The sequence below is a fragment of the Spermophilus citellus genome (genome assembly GCF_964194105.1).
Source record: "Spermophilus citellus genome assembly, chromosome: 5".
NCBI lineage: Eukaryota > Metazoa > Chordata > Mammalia > Rodentia > Sciuridae > Spermophilus > Spermophilus citellus.
Genome location: NC_138186.1, coordinates 128,214,540 through 128,242,062, shown reverse-complemented (window position 1 = coordinate 128,242,062; position 27,523 = coordinate 128,214,540). Strand labels below are relative to the sequence as shown.

Sequence of the window (27,523 nt, the reverse complement as noted above, 5' to 3'; positions counted from 1 at the left end):
TTTGTTTTTTTTATGTTATCCCATAACTCTTGGATGTTTTTCTCGTGATTTTTTACCAGCCTTTCTGAGTTGGCTAGACTGTTTTCAAGATGATATATTTTGTCTTCATTATCTGACGTTCTGGCTTCTACTTGCTCCACTCTGTTAGTGATACTCTCAATTGAGTTTTTAATTTGGTTTATCGTTTCCTTCATTTCTAGAATTATTGTTTGATTATTTTTTATAATCTCTATCTCCTGATAAAGATGCTTAACTTCTTCTTTTATCTGTTTATGTAATTCATTCTCAATGTGTTCTTTCGCTGCTTAAATTTGCTGTCTTGTATCCTCTTTAAGGTTCCATTCCATCTGTCTAAGGTGTTCCTTGAGTTCTTTATATGACCATTTTTCTGATGACTCTAGGCCCTCCTGAATATTTAGGCTGTCCTGCATTGTTTGTACTCCTTCTCTTCCTTGCTTTTTGAAGCTGCTCATGTTACTTCTTGTTCTGTTTGACTGCTGAGTTACTGTTTACTCGTATAAATTTATTTGATGCTTGGGAGGAAAGGTATTAGAAGGGAAGGGAAGAAGTCACTAAAGAGAATGAGAGTAAGCAGGGAGAATTCAAGGAAGGGGGGCTAAGATAATTGAAAAGAAATGAAAAGACAAAAGAAGAAAAAAAATAGGAAATAAAAAAAGAAAAAAAAATTTTTAAAATAATTAAAAAAATTAAAATTAGAAGAAAAAAAATTTTTTAAAAATTGTAAAAAAAAATTTAAAAAAACAATAAGAAAGAAAAATGAAAATGAAAGAAAAACCCAAATCAAAAAAAAAAAAGAGAAAAGAAAAAAAGAAAAAAAAACTAATAAATGCAGTCTTAGAGTTTGATTAACTTCTCTTCCAGTAGGTGGCGCTGTGCCCACCAGGCCAAGTTTCTCCTGTCAATACGCGGGAACCAATCACTGTGCAGCAGCTCCTCCCAGACTGGGCGAGTCTCCAATCCTGAGTGCCTAGGGCCTCCTCTTGTGTCTAGTCACTTCCCACTTTTCCTCTAGCCAGGCCCCTCTCACGGGTGCCGCTCACCCCAATACTGGGAACACGCCAGGTCTGGTGCTCCCAGGAGCCCTGTTTTCATGAACGACTGGGCACACTCTCCCTGTTTGCCATTCCCTCAGACCCTAAGTTTGTAGAGCTTGGGGCTGAGAATCCTCGGCGAATTTTGCTTGCCCTCCGGTAGCCACGCCCCCGGTAGCTGGTGCAAGAGACCTCAGCTGTCAGCCCTGGGGGGGGCGGTAGTTCCGCGCCGCAGATCCCGAGCCAGCTCTGATTCCCTCGGGCTGGCTATCGTGCTCACGGGAGAGCTGGGAGGGGCCCTTACTGGAGAGCTGGGAGGGGCCCTTAACGTTTCCCCGATGTGTGGAGAGGGAAGGCTAGGGAATTACACACCTGTATCCGCAGGTTTCAATGAAGTTATCTCCTCCGCCGCAGTCTGATGACGTCAGTTCTCTGCCATGGTGGTATCTCTTGCAAATGGCGACAGTTCGTTTCCCTTTGCCGGGCGACCAATGCAACGGGTGGGTCCTTACTGTCTCTCCCAAGCCCCATTTCAAACCTGTGACCACTTCCTACGAAGGCCTATGAAGGCTCGGTTGGCATTTACCTCTATAGGATAAGAAGGGCTGACCAGTTGTTTCAGCCGGATGGATTAGTGCTGAGTCACAGCTGTTTGTCTGCAGGAAGCAGGCGAACGGGAGCTTGAATTCAGCCGATCCGGGCTCAGAGTGTGTTCTGAGAGGCCCAGACTGTTTGTCCCAGATCCACGTCAGCTCAGCATTGCCTAGTGGTCCTGAGCAAACAGATTTAGGTTGTTTACGACTCCCTATGCCTGCACAGCTGAAGAGGTCAGAGACTTGATCTCTCTGCGCCCTCCACCATGTTGGAATCCCCCTGCAATTCTTATCTCTACAAGTAAACTTGAGATGGCATTTATAACTTCCCCTACCAGCTGTTCTATTTTAGTTTGTTTTTCAAATAGCTGGTTAGGGCATTTAAAAAATCTTACATATATTTAAGCTTTAGTTCTATATGTAGAGCTTTATATTTGTGGTTCTGGAGGCCATAATGGTCTTGTCTGTATTGGGTTGCATAAATCTTCCATTAATTTTTAACACTAGCCATGGAGGGTGCTACAGGGGATCCCTTAGATATCAGCTTTATCCCCTTTGCCTCAGTTGTATAGCCATAGGCTTGTTTTCAGTGATAATCATGATCTATTCCTCCAGTCAACACACTTACTTTATTCTCCTTATTGGTTATAAGGATATAAGGAAGCCTTAGAGGGTAGGGAAACGTTTAAATGTTCAGGCCAGTAAAATACTCCACTTTATAATAAGATCTTAAAACACCCACCTCTTACACCCATAAGTTAATGGGTTAGAAAACCAAAGGAAGCCTTCTTTTCCTCTTCTACCCCTTAGTTCTTAGACCCATACTTTACAATTATAAGAGCAATAACACCATTTATTGGTTTGTTTTAGAGCATCTTAGAGAATTGCACTGCAAGGTGTTGTGTCCTGTGTGATGCCATTATGAGTATGCAACGTGCCATTCCACTAATACCAAGATAAATTGCTTTGGGGAGATAGGGTACAACAAAAGAGTGGTGAACTCCGTGGATATTTGCTCAGTGCTTTACTTCTTTTGTTAAGTTAGTTTCTTGGTCAGAAGTAGTGTTTTATTGATGGCATGAACCTTGGTGAAGCATCTGTTAAGTCCACATGTAGTAAGATAGAGTTTCATAGAGAAGCAGGGTGGTCAAGGATGTGAAGTGTATGTCTTGGGTAAGAAGATGTTTAATGTCATCAGCCTGCCACTAGGTAGCTGGTTGTTCCTCCTGTTATGTCTTATATCTTGAGTCCAGTATTGGCCCCTACTTGTTGCAGTCTGGGCACTCACTAATAAATATCCCTCATCTGTGATGAGGGAATTCATATTGTTCAGCTCATTGGTAATTTCTTTGCACATTTAGCAACCAGTCTGATAATGTATGTGATAAAATTTTCTAATTTGTGCAAAGCAGTTAAATTGTGCAAAGCAGCACTTGTAAGACAAACTTGAACTGGCCCTAAGAGTGTGTATGTATTGAAAATTGTATGAACATATGGCTGTCATTAACAATACACACCTATGGCTCATGGAAAGTTTTTTCTAACTAGCTAACTAGGGAAGAAAAACAAATATTAAGCCTCATTTTTAGATGGTACTCTGACAACACCAGCACATGATAGAATTGAACTGTCAGAACTTTATAGCTTTCAAAGAGGAAAAGTTGAAATACATATCTATTTTTTCACTTTGTCTGGAAGGAGATAAGACTTTAGGAAATGATTTATGTAGTGTTATGGACCATGACTAATGGAAGGGCTGGGTGGTTAGGAGTTCAGAATAAGAAAGATTGGAGAATTAGTTTAAGAAGAATGATGGAAAAGGTGGTCCTCTGAAAATAAATTGATAGATTAATATTAATTGTGTAAATGTTCTTTTAAGGGCTCCCTACTTCTGCAAAGGAGGCAAAATAATCTCCTTTGTTGATGGGTAGGCTCTTTCCTCAATTCCTCTTGTGCTTGTTCTAATTGGGATTATGAACAAAGTAGCCATGGTGATAGGAGCTTGAAATTATTTTTTATTAAGGGTCATAAAATATGAATAGTTTTTTAGTAAAGGGATCATGAATTCACTCTAAAATTCTAGTGGTTTGTGTGTGATTCTTTTTTTCTCTTTAAGAAAATTTTTTTAAAGATATACATGATAGTAGAGTGTATTTTGACATTATACATACATGGAATATAACTTATTCTAATTAGGATTGTGTGTGATTCTTGTTCCACCTTGCCAAAAGCTGCTTCTTTTTTTGTCCTGAGGATTGAACTCAGGGGCACTCAACCACTGAGCCACATTCCCAGCCCTATTTTGTATTTTATTTAGAGACAGGGTCTCACCGAGTTGCTTAGGGCCTTGATGTTACTGAGGCTGGCTTAGAACTTCTGATCTTCCTGCCTCTGCCTCCCAAACCACACCAAAATCTTCTTGTAATATCCAGTTTTTTTCCTGAAACATTTAGCAGTATAGAATCTGCTTCAGATTCATTAAAGGTCCACATGATAGACTTTCTTGATTTGGAGCCTGCGTGAATTTTACATCTTATTTTTGTTTTGGGTCATACTTAAAATTGATACGATTGATAAGCAGTACACTTAAATATGGTAGATATTGCTTCTAAAATTCAAGAGTTCTAAAATCATGAACTGTGCCATTTTCTTGGTGATAAATAATGTAAAATTTAGCAATATATGGTGCATTTTACAGGTGATATATCAACATTCCAGGCCACTAGTTTTGAGAAACTTTACTGAGATGGCAAGCCTCTTGAATTTTATGAGTCAGTCACTCTCTGGCATACCTATGCTTTACTAAAACATCTGGAGTACCAGCTATGTCCTGCTCACACAGGTATAGTTAATATCATCAGTAGAGTAAATTTTTACAATAATCTCTCAGATAGTAGGACAGTCAAGACTGCCTTGGATTAAAGTTTGAGAAAACTATAAAGGCATATTGTCTAAAATTGTCAGATTTAATTTTTGTTGATCCCAGTGCAAATTTCCTAAAGTTATAAAAAAATGATAGGATGTGAGATGATATAATGCTATGTGATGAGTTGAAATGAGGTGAACAATGTAGCGTTAGGCTATTATGTAAAGGATACTTGAACACAAGTCCTGTGATATGTGATGGTTGATCTGATACCCAAATCAGCTACTAGGTGACTCAGTAGGCAGGTAGCATATACAGGGTGGGTATCAGTCCTTAAGCAGATGGTATTGCATTTCTTTACATACTTCAAACATCACTCAAGGAAAACGGTTCACAAGGGGTATGATCACTAGAGGTGGGACTGATAGGGTGTCCCTGTAAGAATCTATCTATCACATAGCTACTCCTTTCAATCAACAAATCATTACAGTACCCTATTTTAAGCAACTGTGTTATCTAAATTATTGTTATAGCTTTTTAAAATGTTTTCCCTACATCTGCTCCTAATTTTAGTCTATTCTGTACATAGAAGGCACAGAGATTCCACTGAAACATAAATCATTTCAAACTTATACTCCCAGTTTCTCATAGAATGAAACTGGACTTCAGTGGCTGTTTTTAGATCACCATACAAAAATCCAGAGTCGATGCAATGACCTGTGTGATCTGGCACCTGTGATATTTGGACTCATATTATTGCTTTGACCTTATCTCCTAATACTTCTCTTTTTCTCATTTCACTTCAGCAACATTGGCCCCTTAATGTTCTTCAAACATGGTAGAAATGATTCCACATTAGGACTTGGTTAAAGTGGTTTGTTCTGATTGGAGAATTCCCCCCCACCCCCACTAATAGCTCCCTGGCTTACTCCCTCATTTCTTATGGTATGCACTGAGGTGTCACCATTTTAGGGGATTCTTTCCTGATCACTTTATTTAGAATGACACACAGTGATCCATTTCTACCATTCCTTTGTTGGAACTTCTTTTTTCTTTTTTTACTTCCCTGCTTTAGCTATATCCATTTTGTGTTTTGGTTTTCTATTTATTTTGTTCATAGTTTTTTCCCCAGATCTAGTATTTTAAGTTCCATAGGGACTGAAATTTTTGTGTATAAAATATTCAGTGGTATATCCCCAGCACCTAAAACAATGGTAGGCACTTAATAGGTATTTAATCAGCATTTTAAAAAATAAATTGCATTTTACATCATTGGGAGGGAAGCACACATATAATCAATATCACATTCTTCTTTCAATGAACATCATATTCTTTTTAGATAGTACATCTCATTATTTTTGTCTTAGCATTGGGTTGAATTTCCAGAATTATGAGAATGATGTTTAAAAAATAAACAGGGCAAGTACCTTAAAGTCCATTTTGGGGAAGGACCAGGTGTCTGTTCCAGGGACCGGACTCTGTACCCAACCCACATCCCTACCACCAAAGCATACTGTAGCAGCCAGAGCAGAATGGGGTGGTTGCTTTTTATTAGTGATGCATACAAATCAAAGAACAATAAAAATAACAAAAAGAGAAAAAAAATGGCCCCATAAAACAACAAACAGTGAGGAATTTCATTATAGCTGACCCAACACTGGCTCAGGTACCACTATGGCTGCTTACCTTATGCTATTGATTCTTATTACTATATTCACAAGGTATCACATGTTTAAAATAAAAGTCATCTTCTCTCTTGTCCCTCATTCCTTTTGTGAGATGGTGGGAGCAGGAAGGGTGGCCAGTGGGTCTGACCTTCACCTTCCCTCACTGAGTCCAGCCATGGGCACCTTTGCAAGTAGCTAGTTGCTTTGCATTGATCTCATAGCCAACACAGGCCTTAAATTGTGCTGCCTGGTTTGATTTTTATTTATTTTCCATTTTATGAATGTGGGTCTGCCTACTCCCTTCAATGTTAAGTAGAAACCCTGGGGGAATCTATCTTACCTCCCTGCCTTTCTCAAAAGTTCTCCCTCTGTTATCAACCATCCCTCTGAAACAGGTATTGGGCATATGGTGGGCAAGGGTCTGGGGTGATCTGGCCCAGGAGCCCTTTGTTAGACCACCAGTTTTGCTCCATCCTTTTTGAAATAAAATGCCCATTAGTAAATTCTTAGACTCTTGAAAATAAAACTCCTCCCTTTTCTTCAAAAGGGGAAGGGGTGTACAGTTTTACCTTTTGTGACATTAATGGGAATACCTTTCTGTTTGAGTTAGCCATTGTATTGAGATAGATTTGTTTTTAAACCAAATTAAAGAAGTATCCTTGGGCTGGGGATGTGGCTCAAGTGGTAGCGCGCTCGCCTGGCATGCATGCGGCCCGGGTTCGATCCTCAGCACCACATACCAACAAAGATGTTGTGCCCGCCGAAAACTAAAAAATAAAGATTAAAAAATTCTCTCTCTCTCTCTCTCTCTCTCTCTCTGTCTGTCTCTCACTCTCTCTTTAAAAAAAAAAAAAAAAAAAAGTATCCTTTATTTAGAATTTTTTGGAGGACAGGAAATAGAGAAGATGTTACATTTTTAAATCAAAGATCTTTTAAGCATCTCATCAGATAATTATGTTTTTTTATATTACATTTTGATGTTACAAATTACATCAGGACATAGTTTAATATTAAAACTTTTTTCTTCCTAGAATGAATTGTGCTTGGTCACAGTAGTCTATTTAAGTTTAGTAATGGATCATATTTGTTGAGCTTTACATTATTCCTCGTGCTTGTAAGGTCTTAAAAGTCTATGTCATTTATTTGAGTTTTTGATTTATTCATTCTCTAGTGGGAATTTGATTCAGGCGTGTATTTGCTCATCGCAAATTTGCTCCAGTTTACCTTGTATTACATCATTGCCCATCTTATCCACCCATATACTCCTTCTTTTATATCCTAAGCTGGAGATCTATTGATGGTCATTTTTATCACCTATTCATCAATTTAGTAGCCTAAAGAGAAAGAGTTGACTAATTTCTCCTTAATCCTTATTAACCTGCAGTCTACATATGTTCGTTAAAGATGACTTGATTTTTACTATTATTTGAGCTAAACACCAACAGGTGTCCTTGACTTCTGTCTTCCTTTCACTTCACATACTGTCTAGCAGAAAATCCCATCTACTTGTTAACACAACTTTAAATTTGTATATCAGAGTCTATATCCTAACTTTTGTTTGTATGTCATTACTTTGCTGCTTAAATTGGGAGTTGTGTAATATGTTTAAATTATCTCCCAGTGTTAGACATCCTTCCACTATTATTCCATTGCTCTATCGGTATTGAATGTTACTCTGGCCATGCCTAATGACAACTGGATTTTTTTCCCCACGGTTTTAGTGACTTCCTCTTTTTTTCTGGATACCTGAATGATTGAATGACCCAACCCCTTCCCTCACCTCAGCTCACCTCAACTCAACTCATTTCACCTCATCTCACCTCAGTGTACCTTTCCCTTTCTCTTTTTTAATTTTCTTAAAGTCCACTAACTTACCAGGCTATATCTTGGTGTTGACACTTTAGGTTCAGTTTACCCTGGGATATACTGTATTCTTGACATTTTTACATTCATACTTCTTTTCTGTCAGGAAGATGTTCTTGCTTAGGATCTTTAAAGGTATTCCCTGTTAGATTATGTCAGTTTTCTCTTCAAGAAATCAGTCATTTAAACTTATTTCCATTGTATTTTCCACATTCTTCTCATCTGTTCCCATGTCCATTGCTGCATTTAATTTTTTTTTTTTTTTTTTACTTATAGATGGACACATTATCTTTATTTATTTATTTTTATGTGGTGCTAAGGATCAAACCCAGTGTCTCCTCACAGGTGCAAGACAAGTGCTCTACCACAGGGCCCCAGCCCTAGCCCCTTATTACTGCATTTTTAATGGATGTTTTCCTGTTTACTGTTTTCACTTGTATTTGAATTTCTATGACAGTTTTATTCCTCTGCTTTTTTCATTAGTTCTGCCCATTCATGTTTTAACTTTCTGGTTGCTCTTCTGTTTCTTCCCTAAGTTCATATAGCTTTACCTTGTGCACAGATCCTAATGAAGGTACTTGCTCTATTAAATATATATTTTTTTAATTAATGGGGAACAAGTTGGTCATGCTTTGAAGTAGTTAATGGAAAATTTTTAAATATATTCTATACTTTTCCTAATTTTTAAAAATAGCAACTTTGGATGTATCTTTCCTGCAGCATTTATTTTGGGAGAGATGTGAGTTTTTTCATCATCAACTGTTTATAAGAGGCTCATGTTTTAAGAGAAGCAAGGATCAGGTTCCTGGTCAGCTGGAAGTTTCTATAGGCCCCAATGTGTATGTGTTTGTCCTCTCTTCAGGCTATCCTTTCATCCTTCTACCTTACTGTGGACGTGGTGGATTTTCTGTTTGTTAAAAATTGTCTCTGTAACCTAACCAATAATTAATAATTGATTTTTATGTGACTTCTTATTCTGCCTTGCTCCTTATACTTCTTAGAACCATACTGGAGCCAAGTTTTCCCATGTTGCTTTCTGATGTATTGCAGTTCCATTTTTGAGAACTCTAGATTAAGTTTGGCATCTATTTATATTCCTCATTTTTTAGAAATTTACTTGATTTTTCTTCTAATGGTTTGTTTTAGTCAACGTTTTGTTGCTGTGACTAAAATACCTGACAAAAACAACGTAGAGTAGGGAAAGTTTATTTGAGACTTATAGTCTCAAATGTCTCAGTCTGTAAACAGCCTACTCCATTGCTCTGGGCTCAAGGTGAGGCCCACATCATGGCAGAAGGGACCAGCAGAGGAAAGCTGCTCATCTCATGGCAACCATGAAGGAGAGAGAGAGAGAGAGAGAGAGAGAGAGAGAGAGAGAGAGAGAGAGAGAGAGAGAGAGAGAAGGTGGGGGAGAGCACCCTCTACCCCTGGGAGGGCAGATGCATCCATCCAGGCCGTGTTCCTAGTGACCCGCCTCCTATAGCCATGCGCCACCTGCCTATAGTAACAACCTAGTGAGTCCATGAAAACTAGGATGAGCTGATTAGGTTATAGCTCTCATGATCTATTCGTCTCACCTTTGAATATTCCTACATCAACAGGAGATTTGGGGGAACACCTCATATCCAAACCCTAATTTATTTATTTATTTTTAAGACATTTATAATTTTTTTCTTATCATGAACATCCATGGTATACTTTCTTGATCTTCCCCTTCCCTAGCAGTGTTTGTCCTGTTTTCACTATTTTTGGCTGCCCTTTAACTCGTTTTTGCAGTTAAAATTCTGTGATATGTTACATTTCTTCTTTTTCTTTGGTTTTGGGTCATTTCTAAGATGAGAAAGGAGGATGCCAACATATATCACAGTCTTTAAACTAGACTTCTTTCATTTTGGTTCCATTTGTATCTTACAAAAATGATTTTGCTATTGTAAATCATGAATGGAACATTTCTCTAAGTTGTTGCTAATGAGTTTTTCTTTTGTTTTTATGTGCTTTTGGTTATTGTTTCCATGTGCTAGAGAGTGACATTGAATTGCTATTTCAGATAGGTAAAGATGTTTGACAAACATCTTCTATTTATGTATGTTTTGAATAGGCAACATACAATTGTATCTAAATGTCACAGAATTTTTAAACATGTTAGAAAGTAATCAGTAGATTAATGAACCTTCCATGTACCTGTCACTTATCTGAAGAAACAGTATTTTGCTATTTTTTTTATCTCCCCCCATACACCACATACACATTATTATACTTTAGGACCTTAAGACAAATTTTAGAGACTCCATTTTACCTATAAACAATTCAGTATATAACTCTGACAGATAAAGACCTATTTGAAATAACAAAAATGAACAAAAACCCAAACCATTTCCACTGTACCATTACTATATTTAATAAAATTAACAAAATTTCTCTAGTCTTATCTAGTAGTTATTACATATTTTTCTGTGTGACTGAAAAACACTTTTACAGTTTGAATCAATATCAAATACTCTTCACATTTGCTTAGCTGTTCTTTTAAAATTTGTAACAATTTCCTCTTCACCTCTTTTTGTTAATGCCATTTTCCCACTAAAGATATAATATATGTAATAATGTATAGGACTCTCCAAATTCTGGATTTGGTTAACTATTTCCACCTTGTGGTATCTTTTAATATATTTCTCTCATTCCTGTATTTCCTATCACTGATAATGAGATAGCTATAACTGATTAGATTTAGGTTCAGTGTTCTGGCAAGAATCGGTGTGTATCTTGCAGCACTGTAGGAGACCTTTGAGTCCTGCATTTCTTCATGGTGTTATAATAGATCAGTGGGTTAGTTGCTCCCACCCTGACAGTGAGATACCTAGGTATTGACATTTTACCCAAAGGTCATTTCCTAGATTGATGGCAGAATTATTATTCTATCATTCTTTTTGTAATTGATTAATTGTTGATAGAAAAGTATGGCACTTTGGCATTTTCAAATTTGCTGATGTTCCCTGATGAATTTTTAGAATAAGTAGCAGTTGAGAGGATGCATTAGTATTCTTGTGTGTGTTTTAGTCAGTGTTTTTGCCACTGTGACTAAAAGATCTAACCAGGACGACTATAGAGGAGGAAAGGTTTATTTAGGGGCTCCTAGTTTCAGAGGTCTCAATCCATAGATAGTAGGCTCCATTCCTCAGGGCTTGAGGTGAGGCAGGACATCATGGCAGAAGAGTGTGGCAGAGGAAAGCAGCTCACATGATGATCAGAAAACAGAGAGAGAGGTCTCCACTTTCCAGATACAAATATTTGTCCCAAAGTCATGTCCCCGATTCCATCTCCTCTAACCATACTCTACCTCTTCAGTTAGCACTCAGTTAATTCCTATCCTAATGTACTGATTGGGTTAAGATGCTTATAACCCAATTATTTCTCCTCTGAACCTTCTTGCATTATCTCACATGTGAGCTTTTGGGGGACACCACACATTCAAACTAACAATGTGGATTTAGAGGGAAAAAAATCTAGATTAGAAATTATCCATTGGTTTTTGAAAAAAATAATTTCAGTAAGAACAACTTGAAGATCATTCAAAATAATTAAAAATATAACTTCATAACTTGTCGTATAAGATCTGTATTTCTGTGTGTAGGTATTTCTTTAGTTCCTCAAGAATGCATCTATACTTTTAGGACATATTTTCCAAAATATACTTTTATTTTTCCCCTTTACATAGGTTATTAAGTGTGGTATGCTGTGATCTGGACACTCTTCTCCTGTTAGAGGCTCAGTATCAAGTATCCAGAATGTTACTACATGCTCAAGAAGAAAATATCTTAGAGATTTCCGAGAACCACAGGTTAAAGTAAAGGGTGAAGGAGGGATGTGGGCATTAGAACTTTATATAATAACATTTTTTGTTATAGTTTAGTTGTTAAGAAAGTAATGTTCTATAGTTTCTTTTCTTAATTTCTGAATTCAGTAGGTTTAAGTAATAGTAAGAAGCAATAAAAAGCATAAATCACACAGAATGATGATATACATTTTTGGAGAAGTCTTAACAGAGTACTACTTTCAAAGTCTGAATTTTTTTTTTTTTAGGTTAAGCCTAACTTTATTAATGTTTCCATGAAATTGTATCACTTCATAATTCATGTCTAAGATGACCCATTGAATTAAGTGTTTGATTTTGTGTCCCTTATAGAGGCACTTTTTCTTTATCCTTTAGTTATTTTAGCTCATAGTCATAAATTCTGATTATTTGCAAAATAAATAATATTTCCTGTTAACATGTCACATACTTGCCATTACCTAAATTTGACTGACATTTACTAATAATATATTCAATAACTGACATTATTTTCATGTGTGTACCTTAAAATAAAATAATATTTCGTCTCCATCCTAGACAGGTCTTGGAATGTTATAGCATATATTACTTGATACTCTAGGTTTGATGTGAAAGAAAAGGATTAACTGTGGCAGAATATGTAGGCTGCTCATAAGCAATACTTAAATTTTAATTGAATGCCCTGTGTCTAACATATAAGAGATCTTGGGTGAAAATATGATAAAGTCACTGTAAAAATAATGTATTAATTTCATTTTTTCGGGTACAATAACATTAATCAAGGAAATATTCTGTTATTAATCTCACTAATCTCATTATATCAATTTTTCCCTCTCTAGTAAAGCCATAAGATACAAAATTAATTTAGTTATTTGTATTTTAGGTGATACATTGGCAAATAATCTATTTTCCAAGCATTTCTACTTTTTCTTTAAAATCCAGTGATGTGATTTAAAAATCAAATCATATCCTATCAAGGAGGTAACAGAATTGATTTATTTTTTTTTTCAGAGGCTTTATAATTGATGGCTTATCAGTAGAAAGAAACCATATTCTTGTAAGAATAAATCTTGTTGGTGGGTCATCGGAACGGATTTTGCCTCCAAGGATACTGGAGAAGGTAATGTGATAGAAGAGGGGGGAATATTTATGTGACATGTTTTAAAGCAAGATATTGAACTCAGGTGATGCTAAACAACATCTCCCAAATGTCTGTCACAGAGTTGAACTTTTGTTAGTTGACAGACTTCAGGATGCAAGTAAACACTTTCAAACTGAATTAGTTCTTTTGTTGTCAAAGGATCATGAGTGCTAGTTTCTGCAGCAGAGTAGGTTATTGTTTTATTAAAAAGTTGTGATTCTCCCTGTGTGCTTTTGAATATTTTATTTTCTGTATTTATCTTTCATGACATAACTTTTTTATTAGATGATTATATTTTTATATTTCCTTACAAAATGGAGTCTCTCTCCTTCCATCAATATACGTAGACTGGGTTTCTCCTGGAGGTTTTATTTTGTTGTTAAGAGCATTCTTGTTTTGACTGTGACTCTGGGAAAGATTAGATAGAAATGATTGACAACAAAAGGAAAACAGTTTAGTGAGAAAAAAGAAAATACAGGTTTTCTTTGAGGGTTACAGTTTTTATTTCATGAAAAAATATAGTAAAAGTCATCATTATCAGTCCGAGCCACAAGATCAAGTTACCATGTCTGTTTCAGTGGTTATTTAATATTTATGTATATTTAATTTTAATTATTACTTTTTAGAATAGTGAATTATCTTTTGGCTAGTTGGGCAACAACTCTGGAATTTTAGTGAAAAAGCCAATTTAATAGAATAACATTTCAGAAAGCTATAAAATTCAATATTACTTTAAACTAATTCCTAAAGTCATTTCATTTGTCTTGCTGTTTTTTAGGGAGATGATCCATATCCTTGGCCAATGTTTTCATCATACCCTTTGCCACCCTGCTATCTGCCAGAAGTTACAAGAAATGCTGAAATAAAACAAGGTAAAATATTTACTGTTAAATGATATATTATTTTTAATCCTTTTATTACAATTTGAAGAATGACTGTGTTAAGGTGTTAATATTGATTTTCCTTCAGCATGTATACAGGGATGTATTTATGTCTGTTGCTTTGTAATTTAAAAATTTTTCTTTTTTTTTTTTTTCTCTCTCTCTCTCTCTTTTTTTTTTTTTTGTAGTGATGGGGATTGAACCTGTGACCTTACACATGCTAGGAAAGTGCTCTACAACTGAGCCACATCCCTGACCATTCTCAAGTTTCTTACTAAATTTTTATGAGGCAAAATAATTCTTATTTCTTGTGGCTGGGGTGTGACAAATTAGTCCAGTGGCAATATATTTTTTTTTTTTTTTGCTTTAAAAAGAAATTAGTGATATTTGATTTTTGAATTCTAGATGTATAGAATGTTTATTTATTTATTTATTCAACAGAGTAGTGGTGTTTTTGTAAGTGCTTTGTGCTCCATTCAAACCTATGTACCTAAGACTCAAAATTTAATGAGAAATAAGGTAACTGTCAACTTTCTTTCCCATTTCAGAAATGGCAACTTTGTTTCCTATTCTTTAGGCAATAAACTTGAAGGTTGTTTTTGGACCTTTCTCTTCATTCCCTATAAGTAATCTGTCAGCAAATTCTCTTGACTCTGTGTATCCGATATAAAACCACCTCTGCTTCCCCACTATCACTGTCATTTCTCACCTGTTGCAATATTCTACCAGGATCATTGTGTTCTCAGTATAGCAGTCAGAGTGAGGCTGTTGGACAACAGATTGGATCATATGACTCTTCTAAAACCCTGTAGCGTCTTCCTTATAAGGACCACAATATTTGTGACATCCTTCCTGGCACATGCATTGTCTTAGGGAATGCCATGCAATTTCAAGCCTTGTTCTTCATTTCCCCATCATACTGAGTATGAACTCTTACTGTCTTTCTGTTCATAAAGCGCAAGTGTTTAAATAAGACATTATTCCCAATTTAAGAGTAGTGCCTATATATCCTCCTAAGAAGAGTGGTGGTCCTGACCTTGATGTGGTCAAATTAGAATGAATACCTCATTTTGATATTGCAGATATTTATGTCACTGGTCATAGATTCTTAGTAGAATGGGCAGAAATTGAGAGAGAAAATTTAAATCATGTCTAGATTTCCTTTGGACCTGACAGTACAATAATGTATCTCTGTGAACTTAATGAGAAAAATAAAACCAAATATGTTTTCTAGTAGTATATGACTAAATTTAAATAGTGTATTTAAATAGTTAAATAAACTAAGTACTAATTGTTTACATTCAAAAATACAATGCTTAAGCTAATAATACTTTAAGGCATGGATGTTATTTTAACAGCAAAAGTCACATACTTTCCTTTCTGCTTTTTGATTCAAAAGTCATGATTCACTCATTCTGACAGGTATTATTTTAGTCATCATTTGCACTGCAAAATTTTGTAATATTGTTTCATTGTTGTGGAAAAAATCACTTCAGTTGTGTGCATATGGTGATATCTCCTCATTTGTCTCCCAGCTTCTAGATTTATCCTGCTTGCTACAGTTAGCATCTCCTCATCTGTTAAATTGTCTCTTGTTAGATCTTTAGCATCAATGTTAGCTGTTTGATGATTCATCTTTATCTATAAATAAGAATCTGGAGACATCATTTTCTTTGTGAAAATTTTTAGTGTCACATATGAAAATGTAAGTGACCCTTTAAGAGCTATTAATATTTTCTCTCTTTCTCTCTCTCTCTCTCTCTCTCTCTCTCTCTCTCTCTGTCTCTCTCTGTGTATACATACACATTCATAAGTTTGTACACATATTCATGGGCACATATATAGAGCATCACACATGAAAAATTCAAATCCATTTGGTATCAGTAATTTCTACTTGGAATATAATTTGTTATCTGAAAGTTTAGATAAGTAGGGTGAGTGTAGTAACTTATATTGCTGCCTTTGTAGATTAAAAAAGAAATACTGAGGAGAATGAGGGAGAAAGGAGTGTTGTACAGTTGTCAAAAGCAAGTGCTGGTTAGCCTGTTAGGAGTTGTTAAAGTGACCTTCAGGAAATTCACTTATGATGTCTTCCCTATTTGGAACTGGGTAGTCATAAGATGGTGATCTGTTCTCTTTGTTTTTGTTTTTCCAATCTAGACTTTAGGTATCCTGGGAGTAATTGTTACAACCCATAGCCAGTCCACTCTATCACATCCAATTTTGGTGTCCCCAGGATGAGGATTTTTTTCTCATAGGAGGAGGGGAAATGGCACAACTTCCATACTTAGAATTAAAAATGACCTGAGGAATTGAATAACATACTACAGTTATTATTGAAAGCAAGTTATTATTGAAAGCAATAGACATATATCAAAAAGATGAGAAATTTGTTTTTTTACTTCCCTATCATCCCATGTTTATTTTATTACTTTAAAGATTACTTTTATTGTGTTTCTTCAGGCTGACATAAATTAATCTAAATTACACTTATGTTGTATATAATCTTCCTTTCTACTGTGGAATGAAACCATTTTGATGTGAATTTACTCAGTTGGGGCTGGTATCTTCAAATAGAAGAGTAAGTTTTTGTGCTTTATTTGTTCATTATTCTTTTGGTATGTTTGTAGTATCACTGACAAGGCCAATAGAGCAGTCTAAGCATAGCATTGACTCACAGAGCTGCTGACAGCCAGGCTAGTTGCACTGATTGCCTTTCTCTGATCTTATAAATGTCAATAGGTTATTTGCTGAAAGCCATAAGTACATCAGTAACTTCTGATGAAAGTGAACTTCTGAATGTCCCTAGGAACTCCTGAATAGTCACTCTTTGTCAGTATATTCCTTCAGATGACCTCCTTGAAAGGTGACCTCCTCAGGACTTTCTGAGAAGAGGACAGAATGATAATTAATGCGAGCCATTTGTATGAACTGATATGTTTGTCCTTCATCTCATATCCTTTCCATGGTAATTGTTCTACATGTTCTAAGTCAATCCTACAGGTCTCTTTCCTTTTTCACAACAGCATGGAGTTCACTGGTTTTTAGTATACTCACAGATATCACCAACCATCACCACCACAGAAAAGTTTAGGACAGTTTACCACCTCAAAAAAAAAAAAAAAAAAAAAAAAGAATACCCCCTCTTCCATTCATTGAGTCCTAAACTATAAAACCACTAATCTACTGTCAGTCTCTGGAGAGTTCTCAAGTCTGGCCTCTCATTTGAATAAAGTCTTGTAGTATATGGTATTTTGTGACTGCCTTCTTGTACTTTCAATAATGTTTTCAGGGTTGATGCATGTTGTAGCATCTATCACTACCTTGTTCCTCATGTTTGAAAAATTTTTTTATTGTATGGATGTGCCACAGTCTGTTTAAGCATTTGTCTGCTAGTTAGACATTTGGATTGTTTTTACCTTTTGTCTGACACTAACAATTCTGCTATAAATATTCCTGTACAAAATTGTGTGTGAACATGTTTTTTATTTCTCTTCAGTGTATACCCAGGGGTGAAATGCTGGATTACCTAGTAACTCTATGTTTTAAGCAGTTGAGGAACTGCCACAAGCTGTTTGCTAAAACAGCCTCACCAGTTCACATTTCCACCCACAGTACAAGTTTCTGAGGTCTTTGTATCATTGCTAACAGTTGTTGAGATCTCACTTTTTTATCCAGCCATCCTAGTAGATATAAAGTGGTAGCTCATTGCAATTTTGACTTCAAGTCTCTTTATTATTAAAGATGTGAATATTTTTTCATGTGTTTATTGGCCATGTGACATAAGTCAAACTGGGAGAAATAACTATTTTTATCCTTTATTTGTTTTTAAATATTCATTTTATTACTGAATACTTTACATATTGTGAAAGGATTTTATATATTGTAGGTACAAGGACATTAACAGATAAATGATGTACTAATTTCTTTCATCTCTTAAACTGCATTAAATTTATGGCTATGGGCCTTTGCTCTTGATGTTCTGTTTTCCTAGAGTACTAATTCCTACTCTTCTTATGGATATTGCCTTCTAAACATTTTAAACTTAGCCTAAATTTCACTCAGAGAAGTTATCTCCTTGTTATCTAAAATATATTTATTCCTTTGTTTATCTCTCTTTCTCTCTCTCTGGACACTTATTTCTCAAATAGCACTATGTCTTACAGTGAGCTTATGTATTTATTTGTTTATTTATTTTGTAGTCTCTGTTGCTTCCCTTAGAATGTGATTTACAAAGGGCAAAGGAACTCTGTATCTTACATGGTATTATGGTTTGGATCTTAAATGTCCTTCAGAAGTCTTGGGCCCCAGCTGACAGTGCTATTTTGGAGATGGTAGAAACTTTAAGAGCTGGGGTTTAGTAGGAGGAAGTTATGTCCTTGGGGTATGGCCCTGAAGAGAGTATATTTGGAACCCAGACCTTTTCTTTTTCTCTTTCCTGGCTGCTATGATTTAAGCAACTTTGATTAAGCATACACTCTTCAGCATGATGTTTAGCCTCACCAATAGTCCCAAAGCTGTGGGGCCAAGCAACCATGAGCCAAAGTAAATCTTTCTTTCCTTTGTGTTGTTTTATTTTGGCACAGTGAAAAAAAAGCTGAGTAACAGGTAGTATAGAATATAATATTATTTATTGAATGATGAATTATCATTGAATTTTTTTCCTTTTTACCACATCATCAAATTCTCTCTCTCAGACTTTTGTCACTAAATATTGGAAATTATTTCCAGGACATTCTGAAGAAAATTTAGAAATTCTTACTCTTACCTGCAAAAATCTCTGATCAACCTCAATTTCTAGAGCACCCATAGCTCTGCAGTTAGTGAAAGCTCCTTGAGTTAGATTTCTGTATATATCCCTCATAAAGTAGATGCCTTTATCATAGTCATTTTATCATTTACAAAGTAGTACCTTATATTTTTATGGCACATAATGTTGTGCATTGGTAGGATTACATTCCATTTTTTTTCACAATTGAGAAGAATAACAAAAGCATAGCCTTTTGTTCTGTGATTACTTCAAATTTAGCCTTTTATAGCTTTGCTATCCTACTTTACAACTCCTGCCATCACATTTTTACTTATCTGATGGGAAATTGATTTTCTGCGTGGCAAAACATTCTCTGTAATATACTATATAAAATATTAAGTTCTGTCCTGATAATCATTCCCTGTAATGGAATATATCAAATAATATTAAAATTCTTATAGTTAAATTATTCAGATGTTCCAAATTTTAAAATGACATTATTTCTGTATGAGAAAGCAGATCAATTTATATTTCACAGTGTATAATATATAAATAAATCTACCTATAGTGTCTTGCATTTTATTTTTTGCCTAAAATGATTTTTTTTTTTACTACCAAAATACACTTTGTTTTACTACCGATAGTATCAAAAAAAAGTAGTTAAAAAAAAAAAAAGATGAGGGAGGCTATCATACAATTGAAGCAAATTCTATTTAAAACCTTTTTTCAATTTATAAATTTTAAACTCTGAATGAATTTACTATATTATGTCTTGAATCATTAGTTTCTATGTATTAATCAAATGTCCAGGGAACCACATTATGTTCATAGGTAAGTACCATGAATCTAGGCTACTATATTACATCTATATTATTTGTATAATTTCGTCACTTTAGAAAAGTAGCATAAGTTAAAATTAAAAGCAGTGTTTTGTATCAATATGCTATTAATATATTATGTGTTAATGTATTAATATGTTGGGGAATGAAAAAGGCTTTTATAGACATTATATATGAAGTTTATTTTGAACATTTTACAGTGGCAGAGTACTGTTGATGGAATAGTTAAGTAATTATTGCAATGTATTATAGTCAATATGAAAACAAATACTGATAATAGACAAAATTCCCAGATTAGAGATGGAGCCAAAGAGTTAGAGTGTCATATTCTGTATCTTTGGATTTACAAAATATACAATGTATGAGTAAACAAATTTTTGTGTTTTATGGCTATGTTCTTAGGATGCACACATATTTTCTTCTAGCTCATGGCCACCTCTTCATCTTAGTTATCACAATATGCTGCTATTATTTTAAATTAAAAGATATTGAAATTTAGCCTTTGCAACTACAAATTCCTATTATTTTGGCACTAGAAAATACCCCTAATTTACAAGACATTTTTCACTAATTTGTGTTGATTTTTAAAAATAAAAATTCCTGTCCTTATTGAGTTTAACTCATTCACTGGTGTGATGATACTTTGTCCTTTCAGAAATTAGCCTGTGTCCCTGTTGAATTATCTTCATTTCTTTTGAATTTACAATTGGATGACTATCCACTGTATAATTCTGATAGTCTAAACTAAAAATTAGAAGACTACCAAGAGAATATGTCAGGGGGAAACAAAAACCTTCTAAGGAACAAAAGGAGAGAGAAGGAGATGGAATGCAGTTATAACTGAATTATAATAAAATAATGAAAATTACTCATTAAGGAATGACTAAACTGGATTGCCTTCATTACCAGTAGAATAGATTATGTAAAATTGAGGATTACCATTTTTTTTTTTTGTCATTGAACCCAAAATAGAATCCTCTAGTCATCACTGTAAAAGTGCTCTAAAAATAATAGGTGCTGTCTGTGTAAAATGTAATACAACATAATGGCAGAAATTGTTCTGATTTTAAAAGTTTTGAGTATTCTATCTTAAACATACAGTGCATCTTTGAATGTTTTTGGTGATGACGTTTCCCTTTTATCAAATACTTATCTAGGGTTTTATGTCAAGTCAGATACTTTCTCATTCTTTTTTATTTATTGCTTCTATTCATGGAATTAAGATTTACTTTCTGCAAGTAAAGGTAACTAACTTTTATTTGACACCAACTTGTTATCTAGGAAGACTGGTAGTATGATTGAGAATCTCTCTAAACTATAGTAAATCTTGAGCTGTAGCTGTAGAGAAATTTCAGAATTTTCTTTTGAATATTATAATTTTATTTTCAAATACTTCTTACTTTAACATTTGAAACAAGCATATCTATATCAACCAGGAAAATAGATACTAGTTTAGGTATAGTAGGATTAAAAAAAATTAATTCTTCATTTTTTTAATGTCACTGATTTCTTCTACAGTAAACACTTAGTTTTGAAAGAAAAGCTAATGTGGTATGATAAATCCAAAATGAAGAATAATTTATATAAAATGGAGTATCATATCTTAAGAATACAGTTGTTGAAACAAAATAAGGATGCATAAATTTAGATTATCTTAAACATAAACATGGGACGGTATCTAAATATGTTCCCTATTAGTTATTCATGTAGTTGCTTCTTGGACACTACTCTGGATTCTTCTCCTGCTCTTCCATTCCAATCCGAATGGAAGAAAAGAACCAGAAACAAACAAATTAAATGTTCTACAAATGAGTTTCTAAATTGAGTCTCTCTTACTTTATGAAGCCTTCCATGAGTTTTTGTTTTTTACAGCATCCATTATGATATTATGTATAGAGTGGATACTGAGAATTACTGAATGAAATCCTAGAAGGAAGTTAGAAGTTATTAAAAGTTTCTATGTAAATAGTAGATTTTCTTTGTATTTATATTGTGCTTACATTTTTTCTCCTTTTGGAGTTAAAATTCTTTATATATAGAACACAGGGCCTTGTGCATGTAAGGCAATACACACACACACATACACACATATATATGGATATACGTACATACATATATGTGTATATATAGAGAGAGCATTTCTCTATTATTTATAATAAACTTACATAATGAATAACCTTTTTCTGTATTATAATCTTTGACAAACTATAATATGCCCAAGTATTAAATATTATAGTGCTCCCTATTACAGTGTTTCAGAGTTTAGACATGAATTATTATTGTCAGCTGTCATGGTGAATTTTCTAAGCAGGAAACTTGATGCTTCTTTTTTTCAATTTTTTTTTCTAGTAGTTTAAAGTAGATTTTTTTACTCTGCAGTTTTTTGTAGGTTCCTATAAGTCATAGTACTCAGAAGAAGCACAGAGGGAAAGAACATGCTGCTGTTCTGTCTTACTAGATAAACCAGACCCTTCATGAGAAATCAAACTGTTAGTTATTCATGGTGACTTTATCAGAGCTAGAGGTAGAAGTGATACCAAGTCCTAATTTTTATTGTTCTCTGTCTATAGAAATAATACTACACAATTAGAATTCTGTAGTAATGGCTACTATGAAAATGGTGTTGTAGCTGCTATGTTATCAAATGTCTGTAATCCCTGCCATTTGCAGGACTGAGGCAAGAGGACTGTTAAGTTAGAGGCCAGTCTGAGTTGTTCAGTGAGAATCTGATGAATCTGTTTCAATTAGTTGATTCATCTGCCAGTTGTGGGTCACAATTTTTTTTTCACGTTAGTGTCTTTTTATTGGACATTAGACATTATTAATTTTGAATTGTAGACTTTTTTCAAATGGTAGTAAAGCCTTTTGTGTCAGAAAATCAAGTGATTTGTGTGTATTTTGATGTTTCAAGGTTGTCATTTTTTATAAGTGAGTGTGTAGCTTAACCCTCCTACTATAGAGTGACTTTCTAATACAGTTATGGAATATCCTGGTAGTTTACTAGTCCTGTGAGCTCTGGAGTTAGATATCTCCTAAGCATTTTCTTTATCCTTTAATCTGTTAAAGGGCATCTAAGTTAATTCCATAGCTTGGCTACTTTGAATCGTGCTGCTATAAATATTGATTGATGTGGCTGTATCTATATCATGCGGATTTTAAATATTTTAGATAAATACTGAGGAGTGAGTGGGACAGCTGGGTCATATGGTGGTTCCATCCCTAGTTTTTTAGAAAATCTCTGTATTGCTTTCCTAATGGTTGCACCAATTTGCAGTCCCACTAACAATATAGGAATGTATCTTTCTCCCCGCATCCTCACCACACTAACTATTTGTATTCTTGGTAATTGCCATTGTGACTAGAATGAGATGAAATCTCAGTGTAATTTTGATTCACATTTCCCTGATTCCTGGAGATGTTTTTTTTTTCATATATTTGTTGACTGATCATATATATGTTTTTTTCATTTGGAGGAGGTAAATGGCAGGGTTGTACCTGGATAAAAGAGAAAAACCAGAAGGAAACAAAGACCAGACACACACACACACACACACACACACACACACACACACATACCTGCATTTGTTTTTTTTAATTGTGCTGCTAGTGATTTTTATTAGGCTTAAGAAAATATATAAAGATACATTTAACATGAAAACTTTTTTAGCAATAACATAATTTTGATGTAACTATGACATTAAGTTTAAATATTTTTATTGAAAGAAATTTTCTCCTTTGATTTAAATAATATGAAAATTTTATTTAATTATTGTTTTTATTTTTGAGGCTCTTGGTAAAATGTTTCACATCATTATAATCAATATTTAACGAAAACATTACTACTGAATGTCAGAATTATATACTCTTTTTCAATGAAACAATTTTTGTGTGTGTATTTATTTGCAAGCATGCATATGTTTGACGTATCTGTGTCTTTATGTGTTTGTATCAGAGAGTATTTGTGCAGCTTTGATAAGAAGTGTTTTTGATGGCCTGAATGTCAAGTAGGGAAATAGTTACATAAATTGTCAATTTTATATATGATCACAATGAAGACCACATGACAATACATATCAGCTTTTTAAGACTAAAGAAAATGAAATTTAGATTATAGGAATGATATATGTTACTAATACCATTATATCTGTATGCAGATATAATGGTATAATAGATATAATAGATGAGAGAGAGAGAGAGAGAGAGAGAGAGAGAGAGAGAGAGATAGATAGATACAGTGTCCCCAGTTACCTGCAGTTTTTCCTTCCATGGTTTTCAGTTATCCACTACCAGATTATATCTTGAGAATATTAAACAGAAAATTTCCAGAAATGAATATAGATTTTAAACTTTATGCTATTCTGAGTAGGTGATGAAATCCCCCTCTGTCCTACTCTGTCCTACCTGGTTGTGGATCACCTTTTTTTCTTCCTTATCCACCCTGCATATGCTACTTGTCCTTTAGTTGCTTAGTTGCCATTCTGGTTATCAAATCAACTGTTGCAGTGTCATAGTGATTGTATTCAAATAATCTTTATTTTACTTAATTGTAAATTAAGTCTTGTTAAAATACAAGAGCAGTGATACTGGCATTTTGTTACACTGAATTCCTATTGTTCTATTTTATTATTAGTTGTTTTTAATCTCTTACTCTACCTAATTTATAAATTAAACTTTGTCATAAGTAGGTATATATAGGAAAAAGTATTTATATATAGGTCTTGGTATTGTCCATGGTTTCAGCTGTCCACTAGAGGTTTAGGAACATATCTCCCATGGTCAAGAGGGGACTTTCTATATGTGCACATGGGCACATATGCTTTAAAAGACAGAAGTTTTATGAAGGCAGTAATATGTGAATTATTATAACCACATGGGAGGAACTCCACACATATTTTGTATTTGACTGAAATTTATGTAATTGATATATAAAGCATAAAATTTGTACACTTAAATAAACAGTGAGCCTGAATAGAATATTTTAATATCTTCATCAGTTTGTTTTTTCAAGAAGAGGATCTAAATGATTGACTAGAGATCTTACACATTTATCTTTCTTTTTACTTTCAAAGACATGAGAATAAAATTGCACTTGAATGTGCATGACAAATGAGTATAATGTTCATGGCAGCCCCATGGAATGAAATCTTAAGTTTCACACTGTTAAACTGGATACTAAGTAATGAAACATTGATATAAGAGAAAGACTATTAAAGATTTATGCTTACAAAGTAACAATCCATTATATGAACTTTTAATAAATCAGTAATCCATTTTATAAGCTTTTAGTAAATGTGGTAAATATCAATTGATAGTAGATAAAATGTAATTACAGAAATATTTCTTGAAAACCACAAACAGAACTTTTCTGTAAATTGCAGCTCTTTACATATTTAACATTAATATCTACAGATGAATATATCTAGTGTGTTGTATTATAATACTGTTATATCTTTTCTTTTTTATTAGACAGTGATCTTGGCAAGCTATTATTACTCTTCAAAATGTCTGATGAACAAACTGAGTGGATAGAAAATTGCCAAAAACAATTTTGTAAAATGATGAAGGCCAAACCTGATGTAATCAGTGGAAGTGGTGAGTGCATTGCTTTTTTTTTGTTTTTGTATTAGAGATTGAACCCAAGGGTACTTAACCACCAAGTCACATCCGCAGTCCTTTTTATTTTGACACAGGGTCTCACTAGGTTGCTTACCAACTCACTAAGTTGCTGAGGTTGTGGTCCTTTTGCCTCATCCTCCTGAGCTGTTGGGATTATGGGCGTGCACCACCACACCTGAAGCTAATTTTCTGAAAACTTAATTTTTAAATTAATTTTATCTGAATAAAGTAGGAAAAAAGCTCTAACAAAAAAAAAGAAAGTTTTACTACCAATATAAGCTAGATTTTTTGAAAACTATAATATAAAACTATAATATAAAAGTGATTGTTCACTTGCAACCATGTTTTATATTTGTGTTCTTTGTTATAAAATTAAAAATAGTCAATAGAAAAATAAATTGTTAATTGTAGGAGAAACTATATTTTCAGAAAATAATGGTATGTAAATGTGGGTAAGGAATCAAGCTTCTTTTTATTCATTTTTAATTTATATATTACAGCAGAATGTATTACAATTCACATTAGACATATAGAGCATAATTTTTCATCTCTGGTTGTATACAAGTTTTCACACCAATTTGGGACTATCGGTGTAGATAAAGGTCCTGGGTTCAATTCCCAGCAGCACAGAAGAAAAAAAAAATGATTACAATTCATTAGAGAAATTCAAACTTCACGAAGGGGGCAAAGATAAGAGCCTCGGTAAGATCCTGAATAAGCAAGTGTGTGAGAACCACACATAGTAGTTACTTGCAGGATTAATTGATTAGGGAAGAACTGAACTCTGTTCATTTAACTTTCATATGATCTGATGGTATACAGGCAGTGATATTTTAAAAAAATGAAATTAAAAAATGAAATCCACAGAGGATTTGAGTGTTTACAAATATAGAGCTGTCCTAGTTTTGGGACCAGTTGTTGTGATGGTGTCTTAGCCATTGAAAAATGCTGTAATAAAATATCTTAATTTGAGTTAATTGATAAGTAGTATGAATTTATTTTTCACAGTTCTCAAGTTAGGGAAATCCAAGGTCAGGGCACCATCTGGTTCATTGTCTGGTGTGGGCTTTCTCTCTGCTTCAAGAATGGCATCTTCTTACTGCATTGTTGCATAATAGAAAAGGGGGCAAGCTAGATTCTTCAACATCTTTCTAAAGGACACTAATCTCATTCAGAAGGACAGAACCCATATAACTTACTCATTTCACAAATACCCTACCTCTTAATACACTCACATTGGGTATTAGATGCCTATGTATGGATTTGGGGGGACACCAACTTTGAGATCATAGCAGATGGCAAGGCTGATGGAGAAAGCAATCTATGCCTAAGTATCCTGGCACACTCTACCTTCAGTTTCTCCTCAGCAGAAAACTCTGTGTTCTTTTTGCTATATAAGTATTGTACAGTTTGTTTTTTGATGGTCTTAATATCATATTCCTGTACCAGGAAATAAATAAATATGATTAAAGGGAAAAGGATTACAATTTAAAATCCTTTATAGAAATATCTGTCATTTAAAATCATATTCACTTTAGACAAAGCAATATTTTTTGGCTTATTTTCTAGATAGTAGTATCCTAAAGTTAATTTCTTTTAAGTTAAGAACTGAATCCCTTTCTCTCGCCATGCACAAAAGTTAACTCAAAATGGATCAAGGAGCTTGATATCAAATCAGAGACTCTGCGTCTGATAGAAGAAAAAGTTCGCTCCGATCTACATATTGTGGGGTCGGGCTCCAAATTCCTTAATAGGACACCCATAGCACAAGAGTTAATAACAAGAATCAACAAATGGGACTTACTTAAACTAAAAAGTTTTTTCTCAGCAAGAGAAACAATAAGAGAGGTAAATAGGGAGCCGACATCCTGGGAACAAATTTTTACTTCTCACACTTCAGATAGAGCCCTAATATCCAGAGTATACAAAGAACTCAAAAAAGTTAAACAATAAGAAAACAAATAACCCAATCAACAAATGGGCCAAGGACCTGAACAGACACTTCTCAGAGGAGGATATACAATCAATCAACAAGTACATGAAAAAATGCTCACCATCTCTAGCAGTCAGAGAAATGCAAATCAAAACCACCCTAAGATACCATCTCACTCCAGTAAGATTGGCAGCCACTATGAAGTCAAACAACAACAAGTGCTGGCGAGGATGTGTTGAAAAGGGTACACTTGTACATTGCTGGTGGGACTGCAAATTGGTGCGGCCAATTTGGAAAGCAGTTTGGAGATTCCTGGGAAAGCTGGGAATGGAACCACTATTTGACCCAGCTATTGCCCTTCTCGGACCATTCCCTGAAGACCTTAAAAGAGCGTACTACAGGGATACTGCCACATCGATGTTCATAGCAGCACAATTCACAATAGCTAGACTGTGGAACCAACCCAGATGCCCTTCAATAGATGAATGGATAAAAA

The 27,523-nt window shown here is 34.4% G+C and overlaps 1 protein-coding gene across 5 annotated transcripts in view; it reads left to right on the top strand.

Moving 5' to 3' along the window:
• The window catches only part of TBC1D32 (TBC1 domain family member 32), a 204,141-nt gene that overhangs the window by 114,467 nt on the left and 62,151 nt on the right, over nt 1-27,523 (top strand). For all 5 annotated transcript variants that reach the window (XM_081295926.1, XM_081295923.1, XM_081295922.1 and 2 more), the window contains 4 exons: nt 11,754-11,876; nt 12,879-12,987; nt 13,787-13,880; nt 24,945-25,070. In XM_081295926.1, coding sequence (XP_081152052.1) covers nt 11,754-11,876; nt 12,879-12,987; nt 13,787-13,880; nt 24,945-25,070 — 452 coding nt within the window. The remainder of the gene's footprint in view (nt 1-11,753; nt 11,877-12,878; nt 12,988-13,786; nt 13,881-24,944; nt 25,071-27,523) is intronic.